Below are 17243 nucleotides of genomic sequence, written 5' to 3'. Positions count from 1 at the left end.
ATTGCTGGTGTTTCCTCAAAGTGCTTCTCCTTATGCAACACTGAGTACGCAGCATGGTCTATGGTCTTCTTCCTAGTTTAATGGCGAGTTGCAACCATTGCATATAGATGCATACTGCCACCTACTGTATGTAGCCTGCTGCCTACATGATATATAATAATAATACCGCTTTATTTATATAGCACCTTGCAAAACAAAGTGATTAGGTCAGATATATAGGATGGGGCCAGATTAATACAATTTAAAATTCAGTTTTAAACAAAAATAGGAGTGAGTGCAAGGATGCTAGAATTGGTGAAACTTTTTTTTAAGGGTTTATTTCTCAATATTGCAGACTGGATCTCCATGGATTATTCTTGAATATATTTTTTTTATGAATGAGAACATGCAAATGTTTGTTGGTGGTGAGGATCAAACTTTTGTGATCTTGTTTCTCTCTATAACTGCTGCCCCCCCCCCCCCCCCTGACAACATCACATTTAATGTAAACTGTGAAGTGAACTACTCTGTAGTTTAATGAATTAAATACAATAATTTAATTAATGACTAATTAATACATTAATTAGTGTTTCACACATGCATCCCAGCTTGAACATCTATATTTTGTAATCATGTTATTGATTGAATGATAAACCTCTAACAAAAATATTTCAAACAGAAGAGGGCACCCTATCACCATAAATGTTTGGGCGCAAGCCCAAACAATAGTAATTTGGAACATTTTCTTAATGGTGAACTGAAAATAGCAAGTTTACCAGCTCACCACGCATCACAGCATGACACATTGTGAGTTGCAGATCCCCCATTTACCATGAAATATTGTATCAAGTAGAATAACTGCTTTAATAATCATGGGTTGTAAAGTAGGTCTAATGCCGCATCTCTCAACCTTAGTGCTCACTCTTAAAGGTGTGTTGCCCAGTGTGAAAATTAAATACTTCTAAAACAAAATACATACATGGATGCACCTGAGACGTATCCTCAGTGATGTATCCCAAGGTCATCGATGTTTCGGGTCTCCCAACATCATACCCCTCGCTCAGGTGACCCAGCCGGGGTGATCAAGTCCCGATTTACAACCCAGTAGCTACCCTCGATCAGTCCCATTAGGGAAAAACCAGGCCACACAATCCGTTCCTCCTGAACTACTCTGCCGGGACTGGAAGATACCATTCTGGCGCATGGAAGGACTAGGCTCTGTGGGTTGACTCCTGTCCGGGCCCCTCCTACGTCTCACCAGGTCAGGCCCTGTGCGTTGCACCAGACTCCCAGCACCAGGCACTTTATTCAGGAATGGTGGATTCGAGCCGCAACGGTTCCGCAGGCTCTACTTTGCCCTTGGTGGTACTGCAGGCTCCGCTTGAGGCTTGAATGGCCCTCCTAAAGGCCTCGCCGTGGGTTTGTTGGGCTTCTTCCTCACGGAAGACACAGGCTGGGGGCGACAACCCATACTGCTCCCGGGTGCCGTCTACTTTCCGGCTGCCACCCGTCTCTCCGGTGGTCACCAGACTATTCCTGGTTGTCACGTAGTCTATTCCGATGAGTCACTATAAATAGAATAACTAAAACAAAATACATACATACATACATGGATGCACCTGGGACGTATCCTCAGTGATTCTGCTTCTAAATAAGCACCTTTCTTTGATGCTCATGAACTCACGCACAGAAAATGGAACAGAAGTCTTCCTTCCGTTTACACATTTATTGGTTAAATATTGAAGGTACAAAATAGAATGCAATATAAAGGTGGGCTTGTAGATTGGCATTTGTTGGATTTGTTACTTTTGACAATTCTTTGGAGGGAAAACAATTTGGCATTATTGTCATGGACACGATAGACTACAATATACTCAATGAGATATTTTCACCACAACTTTGATATCGAGGCATTTGATGCTACAGAACGTAAGTCTTAACAGTATACTATATTAAAATATGTACTATAAATCCACGTCTAGAAATAGAAATAAAGAATATACTTTTCTGAATTACAACATGGAGAAAGGAGAGACACCCGCACACCGCCACTTGCTTGGTTCAGAGAATTTATTTAAGAAGCAACGTTTCAGTATTGTGACCTTCCTCAGGCTTGACCGAAACGTTGCTTCTTAAATAAATGCTCTGAACCAAGCAAGTGGTGGTGTGCGAGTGTCTCTCCTTTCCACCTTGTATATGCCTCGTCATCATCGCACCTGCTCCAAATTACCTACCGGGTGTGCGGAAGTCATCTCTCTATCTGAATTACAACATAAAAACTGAATCAGACAAATATTTACTTAGAATTCTAAAGGATGTCAGCCATGAAAATAATTAATCTGACTATAAAAATGAGCTATAAAATAAGGAAACAGGAATGTATGTACAGTAGCAGATAATCATATTCATATTTGGCAGACATATTAAATCACTTGTGAATCAAGCAGAGTCCAGCTAAAGTCATTAAGGCACATTAGTAACAAATACAAAGACTTCAAAAGGAAAAAGGAATCAAGCAGATTAATTTAAAGCTACTACCATGTGCTCTTGCAATAATGGCTTCGTTCAGACTGCAGGCAAATTCCATTTGGTTATCAAATCTGATCGGATAGATTGTCTAGTTATTTGCAAGGGATCAGTTCGGAATAGTGTATTCCAATAGAGCTATTGCATTGATTGTTGCACTAACAACGTAAATATGTAACACTTAAGTTACACTCTGTCGCAGAATGGGTCGCTCACTGGAAATAGCCAATCTAGAATGATTTTTCATTGAGATAACATCTTTAGGAATAAGATTAGAATCGCAATTCAAAACCACCTCGGAATGTGGTTCCAAACCTGTTTTGAAATAGCCAAATTTCCTAATCTGATCCGATTCCAATCAGATTACCTGCAGTGTGTGCGTAGCCTTTACTGTAGTGACTGTGTTATAGGTGTTTCAGTTGAATTCTCGCTCGGGCAGAATGAGCGGAGCCACAAGGGTCCACAGGTACAGCGCCAGACCCAGCCAGCTGGATGAGATCTTCACCCACACCGCCGGCATGCTGGTCTTCATGGTACTGTAGTCAGAGTCTGGCCTGGAGGCAGAAGACCGTAGTGTTAGCAGGAATAAAAGCAAAAAAATAAGTCTCACAACGGAAATGTTTTGTAAAGTCCCAAGTCCCTGTGATTTGTAAAACAGCGTGAAAGAAGCCCCTACAATAGCACTCAGTTTCCTAAAACAATACATGTAATTGTGCAATATGTACAATTATGATGTTTTCGTATTTGTATTGTATTATTTTTCGAAACCACGTAACAGCGCCACACACTGTGAGCTTGTAGATCACAGAGCTTTGAGAGGAATGAGGCCCAGTTGGTCAGGGTCATCATGGTGTACAGAGGCCAGGCAGAGTGTGAAAACACTTACTGTACCAAGCAGAAGGAAGGCACTGGAGACAGTTTAAGCCCTTTTAATCAGCAGGGTGCAAGTAAAAAATGACAACATTTCAATGTATTGGTCACATCTTCGTCAGGTCAGAGGGTCAAAAGGGCTTAAAATGTCTGAGTTGCTCCAGTGCCTTCCTTCCTCTTGCTACCAGTCCTGCCTCTGAGATGCACCTGACCAGCCTACCACAGGCTTGAGGCGTGGTGTACTGTAACTCTCTCTTTTGTTGTACTTACTGGTACCAGTTGGTGAGGGTCATCATGATGTACAGAGAGGCCAGGCAGAGGCTGAAGTGGAAGAAGGAGTAGCTGTAGGTGACACTGTCCTCCTCGTTGTCGACGGCACGCCGCACACCGTCCTCACCCGTGGCGTCCCCGTCGTCGGCCGTCAGGCCCTGGCCCTCCTCCGTCTGCATCAGCTTGTTCACCTGGGAGTTGTTGGACGAGCGGATGCTGCGGAGCCCGGGGGGGGGGGGGGTTGCATTTTTCACTAGTTTTCTATTTAGATTTTGTTTTGACATTCCTGCTGCGTTCACACGGGCAGATGTAAAGATATATATATATATATATATATATATATATACACACACATACATTTATATTTCTGGAAACAGAAAAAGGTGTGCAGACTCTTTTTTATTTCTAGACTCTATCTTTATATCTGCCCTTGAGAACGCAGCATCAGTCTTCAATTTCAGTTTAGTTTTAATTTGATTTTAAAGCAGGGTTACATTAAATACATTTAATGTACACCTCTCAAATGCTACATGGCATAGAAAGTCTAGAAAATAGAAGTTATTAAATGTCAGTCATTTCTTTATATTTTATATAAGTTATTTGTCATATCTATACTATCTATCTATCTATCTATAAATGTAATGTTTCATTTATCTGTTCCAATGTTCAGGGCCTAACCCAACATGTAATTATCGTGACACACATCCTAGAGATGCTGTCACACGATCCTAGAATTACCTGGCATAGAGTGTACAGAAGAAGAAGATGACAAGTCCCACAATGCCCTGCGCGTCCCACCACTGGACATCTCCTCCTGGGACTGTGGTCGGAGCTGGAGTCGGACTGTTACTGACCAGACTGAGCAGACTGGGGTTGCACTGACGATCTGGACAAATATGCATAATCATTAATTAATTAATTAAATTAACCCATTAAGACCTGGTTCTCTAGTTCTCAAACGTTTTCATAATTCAAAATCATTCAAAGATTTTCAAACAATTCTTAAAATAAAAAACAATCAACTATAGCAGATGTACAAGGCTTGCAGTGTGGCACGAAGTGACGCGATGTGATCTTGTGTAATGTGTGATCTTGTATATCCGTTACTTTTGAATAGCCAACGCAAAAATGTAAAATGACATCCCGGTTTTAATGGGGTAAGTATATTCAAATACATATAATATCAGAGATGACCTTTAGATGAGTGGCATGAGACTCACCGGGGTTGTTGGACATGGCCGACCAGGTGATATACATGGTGTAGGCCGAGATGAGGGACGCTTGGAGCAGACCTGAACTGGGCTGAGCTTCCTGTTGAGAGAATGAAAACCATTAATCACATGAACAAATAATCGAACCAGATGCAATGTATCCTTCGATCCCGGTCACAGACAAATCAACAACTGAATCATACCTGGACCTGTTCACCACAACTTCAAAGTATGTGACCTCATTCCCACCAATCAGTACCCAAAGGTGAACTGTGAGTATCACAGCTTGGGTTTGGCAAGTCATGCGGCAAGTACTGGGAGCTGATGGAAGGTGTTGCACTCCACCTCAGCAATCCATCTCCCAGAGGTCTATTCTAGTGCATTGTAAAACTGGGATAGACTCCCACGCTCTGGCCGATACCGACCTGCTTACATACTGTTCTTACTTATTATAAACTCACCGGGTAATATATTGGACACACCTCTCCTACAATGTTAAAGACAATTTCTAATGTGCCATCATTATTATTAACCCATTCTGACCTGAGATCAGATTCATACGAGGTTTCCACTGGACACACACTGGTCTGATGAACCCATTCTGACCTGAGATCAGATTCTAAAAATGTCAGTCGTTCTTCGATTTTTCAAAAAATAGCAGACCTACAAGCTCGTAGCACGCCACCCGGTGGCGCGCTATGAGCTTGTAGATCTGCTATTTTTCAATAGCTAAAGCATAACATGATGCCAACACCAAAATGGGTTCCCGTTCAGAATGGGTTAATAGTAGTAATAGACAGTAATAGTATTAGTAAAATGGTACATTTATATAGCGCTTTTATCCATAGAGCTTTACATAGATTGTGTAACCGATGGCGGAGGAAACCGGGCAAGGCACCAACCTGTTCATCGGGAGCAGTTATGTGTTCAGAGCCACCCCACAGTAGTAGTAGTAGCATTGTTATTATAATTATTATACTTTATTTAAAAAAGAACATCCATTCTTCAGAGAAGTAATTGCCAAGAAGACACTGGACAGTGGCAGCTCTGATAGAGGCATTATGATGTGAGAAGTGTCAGGGTGTGTCTGCAGTGGATGACCTGGACTTTAGGCAGGATGGACACGACGGAGACGATGATGCAGAAGATGAAGTTGAGGCTGATGAAGACCTTGTGCTCCGTGCATCCCTCTGGCTGGATGTAGAACACGTAGAAGAGAACCATGGCACTGAAGGCCGCCGTGAAGAACAACAATGTGAACGACAGCAGTGCTGAAAAGAACCAACAATTATTCAGTCATTGGGGGATTCCAGGGGGTCCCCCAGGCAAAATATGTTAATACATTTTAATCCCTTTATCAATATTTCATACATTGGCTGTTCAGCAGATGTACTACAAGCTCATGTACAGAACATCACTTTGTGCTGCGAAGGGTTTGAATAGTTACGATTTCTTTTAACACTTCTCTTCTGGGGCTTCCCTGGCACAAAACATTTTCAGACGGGGGGGTCCGTGGCCAAATATATACAATACCACCACCACACAATGGGTACTGCACTAGGTATTCTGACAGTTAAAGTCAAAGTCTGCATGAAAACAGCTGGATGAAGTTGAACAGAAACGTCAAATTTTCATATTTTTTGGAATAGGCTGCATGTATGCACAGCAGCCATAATGGAAAGAAATTGGGCCTCTTCCTTACTTCCTTCACAGGTCTGACCCATTATACTTAACTCAATCCAAGCCAAGGAACGACAGGTTACGTTTTAAGCACTATGACCCCCTGTGCCAGGACGTAATTTTTGCGTAGTTTAACTTTTACAATAGAAACGCTGGCACCTGGTCTGTGTTTCTATTGTAATGTACTGGCATGGATTGTGTGTACAAATGGAACCAAATGAACTGTTATGAGTCAATTTGGCACATATCTTTTTCCGCCCGTCTTTCAGAAGCTAGACTGGGCAAGATCTCAATTGACTGGGACAATGGACACTGCGCTTCTGTTTGTAAACTCTCATAGGAGGTACAGACCCAAAAGGGGCAATTTGGAACCCACTCAATGAACCATGAGGGTCACTGGATCACACATTCAGTACCACTGGTGTAGCAGAATATTTCCAGTGAACCAACATGCACAATATCAGCACTGTCCCTGACTGTTTGATCAGGATGGAACACAACCTTAAGAAAGGAAGAGGCCCGTTTTATTTCAAAGCCTAATGGTTAGGACAAGGCTAACGTAACAACATCAGTGTGTTTGTTGAGAGCCACATGTGTGCGGACTGCGGACAGCACTGCTGTGTGGTCTACCTGCAAACCAGCACTTGGAGTTGCCTTCCTCGGCCTTCTCAAGCCAGGACTGGTTCCAGGAGTGAGCAAAGTCCACCAGCAGGATGAGCTGGATGATGATGAAGATGAACGAGCCGATCGCACCAAAGTAGTACCACACTGCAACCAGAAAATACACAGTCACATAAAGTAGTACCACACTGCAACCAGAAAATACACCGTCACATAAAGTAGTACCACACTGCAACCAGAAAATACACCGTCACATAAAAGTAGTACCACACTGCAACCAGAAAATACACCGTCACATAAAGTAGTACCACACTGCAACCAGAAAATACACCGTCACCACAGGGTTCCCACACATTTTCACCAATGAATTTCCAAAACCTTTCCAGAATATTTATACCCAATTTCCAGGCCTATATAACAATCAATCAGCGCAATATTGTGTCTCTTACTCCTATGTGCAATGCCCAAAGACAAGTAGTGTAGCAAAAATAAAGCACATCATTTAGAATGGTATACGCTGCAAAAAGTTTTTATTAACTAAATCAATAGCCCAAAACAATGCATAATATCCAAATATGTTTTCCAGTCATTTTGATCAAGTCCATTACAAATATTTTCATGAATTTATTTCATGACCGTGAACTGGGAACCCTATCACAAAGTAAGTTTCTAAATTAAATTTGATTAGATTTCTATATCACACAATGCCTCAGTTGTGAGTGGTTAAATAATAAAAAATCATTTATACAAGAAAGCCATCTATGAAATGTATGAAAAAGTCAAATATGCAACACAATCTTGTACAATATGTAGTCTCTCTCAGAGAAGGGGCCTGAAAAAACGAAAAGAAAAAAAACCATTGAAGACCCCTCGTTACAGTATATACCTGTAGTGAAGGTTCCATCAGGAATGAAGAAGGCTCCAACAGTGATGCCAACCAGGATGAGAAACTTGAAGAACCAGAATCTGAGTGTCAACACAGAGACAAATCCATTTAATTACACCCCTCGTCTTAAAACAATCACTGATTTCCGGGCAGTGAGAAAAGAGGTTTTCAACTGGACCAATGCAAGGCTCTGTTTTTGTGAAACCTGACTAGTGAAAGCTCATGAAATGTAGAAGACCTAGTCATACATGAGTCATACTGAGGACCTAGTCCTGATTTGCAGCCACACACACTGCTGTCACCTATTGGTCACATGACCAGGTAACAGGAAGCAGGTAACAGAAATCTTTAGAGACACCCAATGTTACGTAACGTAATGTTATGATTGAGACCGGCTGGTTGAGAGGAGCGTTCGTTACTAAATAAAGAAACCAGTGCTTCTTTCACCTGACAAGTATCACTATTTTTAGGTCAATTTAAGCTCTGTCACATGCAGTGTTAATTTTGATAGCAATGTCTTACTTTGTTTTACTTTGTCTAGTTTTAGTTGACTAAAGATTTAGACTCCTAAATCTACAGTTGATTTAGTTGACTAAATGTTATGTTGGTGGGCCTTGTTTGCCTGATTTATACTTGTGTACAGAAACTGTAATTCGGCTATTTTTCTCAGTACATCGTGCAACCAGGTATAAAGATTACTTGTCTTATTTCCACTGGAACTCCTGTCCACTAGTCCATTCCCAACATTTTAGTCTAGTTTGTATCTGATGACGATATCGTCAGTATATTTAGTCCTGGAGGAGCACTGTGCTATTATGACCAGAAGAGGGAAGCATTGTTTCCATAGAGTGTGAGAGAGAGAGTGAGAGAGTGAGAGTGAGAGTGTGTGTGTGTGTGTGTGTGTGTGTGTGTGTGTGTGTGTGTGTGTGTGTGTGTGTGTGTGTGTGTGTGTGTGTGTGTGTGTGTGTGTGTGTGTGTGTGTGTGTGTGTGTGTGTACCCGTTCTGTATGGCGGCTCGGGGGTCCTTGCTGCTGCGGACGCGGATCATGATGATGGAGAACAGGAAGAAGAAGCAGGTCATGGCGAAGCACACACGGTACACAGACTTGTAGCCCACCACGAGATCACAGTTCACATGGCCGGGGACCAGCTGCGTGCCCTCCACACAGAAACCTGGAATCTGGTTGGATAGAAACACAGAAATTAATGCCAGGTACCACCCAGACAGACAAGACCATTATCCAGTATCCAGACGACAATTCCACAATCTCTGAATGCTAGTCTGGAAATACACCTCCCGAAATCAGAGTAAGGAAGCTGCCATTTCCGTTCACGAAAATATATAAAAATATATCTTTAGAGCTTATTATTTTATTTCCTTTTCTGCTAAGCAACAAGCTATATATGCTTAGATGATTTCTATTTATATTATTATGAATTTGTGCGACTGTAAAGAAGTGGGGAGGAGGCTCCACTTCCGCTTTATATTTTACTCATGATAGAACTTCCGTTGCTCCAGACTGTATGATGGAAGCATTTGGAAATTGTGAGAGGCAACGTGAGACAGACAAGACAGACACAAAAACAAAATTAATATTTAAAAAGTCTCTGGGCGCAGTCAGCGCAGTGTGCGTTTTAAAATGATTGTACTGTGTTTTTGCTTGATCAGAAAACAAATAAAAATGTAATGAGAAAGAAATAACAAACAGACAGACAGACCTTCTTCAGCTGTGTCTCCATGCCTGGTAGGATCATGATGACAGACAGGAAGGTGCCCAGCAGCAACAGGAAGGAGAAGGCCAGACGGGTGACGGTGGAACTGAAGGACGCTGGGCAGCATGAGGACAGCAGACAGGGTGCTGATCCACACAGACAGGAGGCCTGCAGGACACACACACACACACACACGGTTGTCACAAAGTATAAAATTCATAAAAATGCCAGTAACGTTTTGGCATATTTTTCAGTTATTTGTCATATCTGGCCTGTGCAGTGTGAGCCTTTTCGTTACAAAGCCTGAAAGGCAAACAAAAATTTAATTTCTATTCATAGCTTTGCTTGTAGATGAGCCATTTCCATTCCACTATTTTTAATTTATGGTATTGAAGGTGTTTATATGTTCCAATGTTCAATGCCCAAAACACAATTAAATTGTTAATAGCACTTATTTGGTGGGATTCTGGCAGCCCAACAGACACTGACAGACATTTAAAAATGGGCACTTAACCCCCTGTTGAACCTTATCTAATCTTATAATTAATCCTCACTAATGCTAAGATGGCACCATTACACCTACTCGCTCTGTCTACAGAGGAGTGCTGTGGACACTAGTGGGCAGTTCAGAAACCTGCCTACTAGACAGTGACATGCAAGCATGCAGTTTTCAACTTTGAGAACTCAGATGTGTCATTATGTTCTTATTAATGCAATGGCTTCGATGTCATCATGCAACATTTCAAGGACGAGAACTGAGCTTGGAATTCCCAATGATGATATCACTAGTGGTCAGGGTCTGTGAACTGTCCAGTGTCCACAGCACTCCTCTGAGACACAGAGTAAGTAGACAGAAATTGTGCCATCTTATAATGAGGACCTATTATAGGAAGATAAGGTTTAAAATGGGTGAAGTGCTCCTTTAAGATTTAGGGCAGCATTAATTTGGACAGGAGATGGGGAGCTGAGCCCCCCCCCCCCCACACACACACACACACACAATAGGGCATCAACATTTTAGGACTGCTAATTTATGAATGTATTCAATGTAATGTTCACAGCAGATCTGCCAGCTTTTTACAAGCTTACAGATCGTCTACACCAGCGCTCAACCAAGTGCAAATGAGGCAGAACTCTGGGCCTATCTGGGCTATCTCTAATCCCTAAACCAGACATCGAAGTGTCAAATCCAAATCCTAACGTCTCTAAGAAAAATTAAAAATCGATGATAAAATAAGTGAAAACCAGAAATATGGTCCTCACATGTCTGTTTCTAAATTCTACTACTTGTGGGGACATTTGGTTCCAACAAGTATAGTAATACACCCCCCCACACACTCACACACACACACACACACACACACACACACACAGAGGGCATGAAGATTTAGGAGGACAGCACAGGACAGTGACTCACGCTGTTGTTAAACTGATGGGTGGGGGGGGGGGGGGGCATGGATGCATGACCTGCCTTGCAATGACTGTGACTTTGCACACACACCATGTCGAATGCTCGCACGCAACCAAGCATAAAATGACTCGAGCATAAAATTGGATCTCTTCTCTACTAGTCCCTCGCTAACATTTTAGTTTCGTTTTCATTTATTAATGAAATTGTCAATATATGTATTAATAATTTAGTGTTCATTTAGTTTACCAGTGAAAAAAGGTAGTTGGGCAAACATTTTGCCCGATTTTTTAGAAGGTTGTGAACGAAGCTTGTGACAAATAATACCTACATTGGATCGGAACACAGGTCATACGAGGTTCCCACGCGACAGCAACGATTAGCACAACCCAGTGTGTATACTGTTGTCATGACAACCTTGTCTCCTCTCGCTGTATCCTTCTAGACAAACAACTATTGAATTGATGATGCACCGGTCCGACACACATCAACCCTGAACTGATGCTGAGCTCTCTGTCTCCCTCTCATCCTGTAAGGAATTATCTCTCTCTCTGAGTTAAACCCAAAAAATATTTATTTTCTATGAATTATACTCCCCATGAAGCCTTGAGTTATATTCTTTTTTAGTTTTTTTCACATAACTGAGCCAATAATTTGATGACCGGGTCATCGGTCAACAGTTTGAGTCTCTGCCGGTCATCAATGTATTCGCTTAGGAAAAATCTCCATGAATTCAAGGCATTTTCCTGGGTGCAGTACTTAGTTCAGACAAACAACAACCTACCTCAAACCTTAACCTACTAACCATAACCGCAAGCACGGGAGCAGCGCATGTCCAACATGCGGGACACCTGTCAGACTAAAGGCTCATACATAGTCTGGATTTTCGGTGGTTAGGTGACCACCGAACTACAACATGACGTCACGCGCCGCGGTGAAGAGCAAACCACCGCCACCGCTCCAGCCCTTCGCTCTGTTTTTACTCACCACCGCTCAACGTTATTTCAGCTCCGGTGGTCAGCTCACCACCGGAAAGGTGGTCATCTCACCACCGAAAATCCAGACTATGAATAGGCCTTAATGCTCCATCCGCTGGTCATCAATTTTTTGGCTTACGAAAAATCTCCATGAATTCAAGGCTTGATATCATGGGGGGTGTGTGTGTGTACTGTGTAATTGTTTTGATTTTGAAATAGGTACTGGGAAGCCACAGCGGGGTGAGGAGGCAGACGTTTATTTTGCACCCGTGTTCAAATCTCCTCGTGGACAGACGGACACAGACAGACAGACACGGCAGACCTTACTAAGCTGTGTGTGAAGCAACTTTGTGACATCACCGTTATCCCAACCCATAATTAAAATAGGCCTACTATAATGACATCACTCTCATCCCCTTAACGGTTAAGGAATGGGTTAAGGCTTAACCCATTCATAGTCTCGCATCGCCAGATTGTTGCCTCTCGCAATTTTCTAATGCTTCCGTCATACAGTCTGGAGAACGGAAGCTCTGATCACAAGCAAGCGATAAAGTGTAAGTGAAGCCTCCTCCCCACTTCCGTTTGCGTGCGTAGTACTCAAGGGGCCAGCTAGGCACTCCAATTTTGAAGCGCTGGGCCCTAGTGGTAAGAGGAAGGACTGCAGGCGGACCCGTGGATTCTTGACGAGGAAACCCCGTGCAACAGAGCGCTCAATGTTAAAGCCCAGCTGCACTTCCGCATTTGGGCACCAAAATTTGGTGCCCAAATGCTGAATCAGCGAAAATAGACAGTACTTCCGGCAGCCTTCCGGGTGCTTCAAAACGCCACTGAGCAACTTCCACTGACATGAATAGTGGAGGGGGCGGAGCTTCGCACCAGTTTAGTCTCTATCCTTTTAATACTCTATTAACTAACTATTTAACCAAATATTCTATCTGTGTGAAATGTACACATGTATAGCACAGGATTTGTCCTTTATAAGGGAAACATTAATTATTGTTATGGTATAAATAAGTAAACACAATGATTCATTGGAAAATGCATAGATATTTTTATTTGACCAAATATGGACAAACTCACGCCTTGACGGGCATGCAGAGATACGACACAGAGATGAAGTGTAAATATAATCGATTCTTTGCAATCGATAGAAGTCACACAATATGATGCTTTTGTTTAAATAGATATAATTGGAGTTACTGACATTGTCTTTACCTGACCAAAACCAATGTTTTTTTGTTTGTTATTGTGTTAGTGTCTCTCCAGCTCTATAAAAACAAAATGTCATACAAGAGTGCCCATTTATCAGTCTTCCTGGCTGAGGCTCTTCCATTTCCTTTGTCTGTTCATTTCTACAATTTCATAGCTTCCAAATCCAAATTCACTTGCTTATCACTGTATGAGTTTTCTCTCCCCTGATTGGATAAATAATTTGTATCCCGAGTGGCTGCCGACCTGAACATGATTGTTTTCTCTTTGTTTACTGTAAAGAGCTTAAAGTGAAACCCCTGTTTTGGGGGAAAATAACACTCTCAGTCTATGATTACTATCACAACAGAGCTTATTTTAACAAAAGAAAATCTCTGCAGCACCTTTAACTATCTTGGGAGAACATTATAGTAGCTAGCCTAGAACACAAAGACACCGCCACAGTTGCCTGTGAAACCCCGGAAATCAAGTTTTGAAAACGTTTTTACACATTAAACATACGGAAATAACTAAAACTGAAAGTGTCAATAAAACATTGATTGTTCCATAGTGTCAATTGGGGACGATGTGTAAATGAAACAATCGATCAGCAAACCTAACGTGTCGTGTTCGATGTTCACCCTCGCGAATCTAAACAAACGGACGTGAATGTAGGTCGATTTGTTTTGATATGTTTTTACTAGTTAAATTACTTGTCTTAATAAAACGTATACTTACACAGCTGGCCACTGAGCACAACGCCATACAGGCTCCCATGATGCTTATTTAACCCTTCCTGCTTTTACAATAATGTGTTTTAAACCCGAAACCTTAAGTTTAGTGCGTAAGTTTATAAGAATCCAACGACGACGCACTTCTGGTCTGGATGGAAGCAGCTGTTGTAGCTGTAGCCTGTAGCGGCGGCGGCGTCTGTAGGGCGTATGTGTTTTAAGATAGGAAACTGCTTTTGGTGTAACGTCGTTACGTCATTATTCTACACTAAACTGATACCACACACTTTCTTGGGTAAATATTCTGTTTGTAAACTTTCCTACTGAAAGAAAGAAAGAAAGAAAGAAAGAAAGAAAGAAAGAAAGAAAGAAAGAAAGAAAGAAAGAATAAAATGTTCCACTTGAAGATAAATAAAAACATTGTGATATGAAATGTGAAATGGACCCTGTCTACATAATCCCTACATGTCCCTGCAACATACTAGCGTCATGTCCAGGGGGTGTACTTGTACATCAAGCTGCCTCACGCTACAGAAACAGGAGATATAGGCTCCTGCCCTATGGGCCTCATGGCTCGGCAAGGCTACATACTTACTATATAGGCCCTAGCTATATCCATCCATCCAACCGCTTATCCGTTATCCGTAGTCGGGTCGAGTCGGGTCGGGCAGAGCAACATTAGTGACTTCCTCCTGGAGGATCCCGAGCAGTGTGTATCTACATTCTACAATAAGGCCTGGCCAAAATCCATACAATGAGAAAAAAGAGAGGACAAAAACAAGACCTGAGAGCTATTAGTGGACAGCTGATTGGCCGTTGCGGTAGAGCGCGACCCTCAATCACCCTTTGGAATGTAAATGCATTCAGCCTTTGTATCCTACTCGTCTGGCAGGTATATCTCTTTGAAAACCTTTAGTGCTATACGATTGTGCACGGGAACGACAATTAACACATCTTGCCTGCCCAAAATGTAATTCTTGCCTGCATGCCCAAAATTTCTGGAAACGCCACTGATCCCGAGACGTTCCAAAGCCAGTGAGTCGATGTGTTTCCTCCAACTGCGCCGTGGTCTGCCCCGGGGTCTCCTGCCAGTGGGACGTGCCTCAAGGACCTCCCTAGGGAGACGCCCTAGAGGCATCCTAACCAGATGCCCGAACCACCTCTGGCTCCTTTCCAAGCGAAGAAGCAGCGACTCTACTCAGAGTCTCTCTGAACTTCTCACCCTATCTCTAAGGGAGATGCCAGCCACCCGTCGAAGAAAACTAATTTTGGCGGCTTGTATTTGTGACCTTATTCTTTCAATCATAACCCACACTTCATGACCATATAGGTGAGAGTAGGAACGAAGATTGCTCGGTAGACACTAGACAGAGAGCTTTGCCTTCTGGCTCAACTCTCTTTTCACCACAACAGTGCGGTACAGCGACTGCAATACCGCCCCTGCCGCTCCAATTCTCTGGCTGATCTCCTTCTCCGTCCTCCCCTCACTCATGAACAGGACCCCGAGATACTTCAACTCCTTCACCTGGGGTAATGCCTCTTCTGCTGAGAACCATGGTCTCAGATTTGGATAAGCTGATCGTCATCCCCAGCCGGCGTACACTCGGCTGCGAAGTGCGAACCAGTCCAGTGAGAGCTGAAGGTCTTGGAATGCCAAGGTAGAGTACTGCGGGGATGCCATACTGTGTCGTAGGCTCAATATGTCAGTTTGTCACCTCCCCCTTCAGATTCAATAGATCCCGTGATCTTTTGTGGCCAGATGTAATTTCTTGGGGTCCAGTATAGTAGGACTATTGTAAATAATATTAAAAGAAATACGATTTTGGTAAAATCGCTAAAACTAAAGAAAGCAGCAAATGAATAATAATAATAATAATAACACTAATTTCTTTACTTTCTCTGATAACAACCTAAAACATTAACCTTGGTTGAAACAAACTAAAGTTGTCCTTTAAGTAAAAGTATCAAAAGTACGGAATTCAAAATTTACCAAAAGTTGAAAGTGTTTGTGTATGTATAGAATCTGTGTATGCATGCAGAATCAATGTTTTGAAATGTCTAAAATTCATGAAAATCATTTGTAGATCAGCTATTTTCAACTGGCCGAAATGTATAGGGCTGAATGGGTATTGTATGTTTTGTAGTCAAAGAAAAGTAACTTGAGTTCTCAAAGTAAAAGTACAATATTTGGATCCGAGATGTATAGGCCTATAGTGAAGTAAAAATATTGGAAATAGTCAAGGAAGCCTCGTAAAAAAGAAAAGAAAAAATACCAAAAAGAAAATACCACAACAACACCATTGTAGCCTACTCAGTGTACATGCCGTATAGCCTACATACATGTAGTTCCACGTACTGCTCCAGACTGGCCTCCAAGTATTAAGTTAAGTTATGTTTAATATAATTTAAGCATTTAGCAGATTCTCTTAACCAGAGAGGTAAATCACATGCATTTGCTGTCGACCTCCAGTCTGAGTCAGATCAAACTTTATTTATAAAGACCAAGGGTCAACCAATTAAGTGCTGTATACAGTCTACACTCTACAGGATCAGGTAAAAGAAAAATAAGACAAAAAATAGCATCGTATAACAACACAAACAAAAGAGCAACAGCAGTTGTAGTACAATAGAGCAAGAATCAAATAGAGTTAAAAGCCATGGGGGGAAAAAAATGAGTTTTAAGAGAGGACTTGAAAGCTCCTAGGGAGCGAGCAGACCTAATCCGCAAGGGCAGACTGTTCCAGAGTTTGGGGCCGGCCACTGAGAAAGAGTCAGTGCATGGAACATGCAGGCAGCAAAGTCTGGCATTTGAGGCAGCTCACTCATCGGTATAAACAACTGCAGGGGAGCCGGGTTCATGGCCTGGCAGTGTTGGAAACCACTGATTAAATTGGGGCCATGCATTTGACGACGTTTGAGATACAGTAGCTCACTGTGAGATAACATACCGTCCGTAATCAATATAAATAAATATGTGATTACAAAAGGTCGAAACAACCTGTTGAGACTTGAGAGATAAGAGCCGCACATTTCACATAATAAAGCCACCAGGCAGCTAAACCAGGCAGGAGCATATAGGTTTATGCAGAGTGGGTTTATGGAGCCCAGCTATGGAGCCCAGGCCGGGCGATTGGACAATATGGGGACGCTACCATCTGGATGAAACACCGCGGGGGTGTCCCC

General features: G+C 42.2%; 1 protein-coding gene across 1 annotated transcript; it reads right to left on the bottom strand.

The window, feature by feature from the left end:
• Window positions 1-1690: 1690 nt before the first annotated feature.
• serinc2 (serine incorporator 2) lies at window positions 1691-14257 on the bottom strand. The gene is made up of 10 exons (XM_083784944.1): window positions 14068-14257; window positions 9763-9924; window positions 9042-9223; window positions 8044-8123; window positions 7167-7304; window positions 5958-6127; window positions 4866-4956; window positions 4384-4531; window positions 3646-3861; window positions 1691-3059 (listed from the first exon to the last, which is right to left on the bottom strand). Exons 1-10 carry the CDS (start codon window positions 14104-14106, stop codon window positions 2921-2923), a joined length of 1365 nt encoding a protein of 454 aa, XP_083641070.1. The 5' UTR covers window positions 14107-14257; the 3' UTR covers window positions 1691-2920.
• Window positions 14258-17243: the final 2986 nt, after the last annotated feature.

The sequence above is a fragment of the Protomyctophum parallelum genome, assembly GCF_964188405.1.
Source record: "Protomyctophum parallelum genome assembly, chromosome: 1".
In the NCBI taxonomy this organism is placed as follows: domain Eukaryota; kingdom Metazoa; phylum Chordata; class Actinopteri; order Myctophiformes; family Myctophidae; genus Protomyctophum; species Protomyctophum parallelum.
The sequence above is the reverse complement of the archived record's forward strand: the minus strand, read 5'-3'. Positions and strand labels throughout refer to the sequence as shown.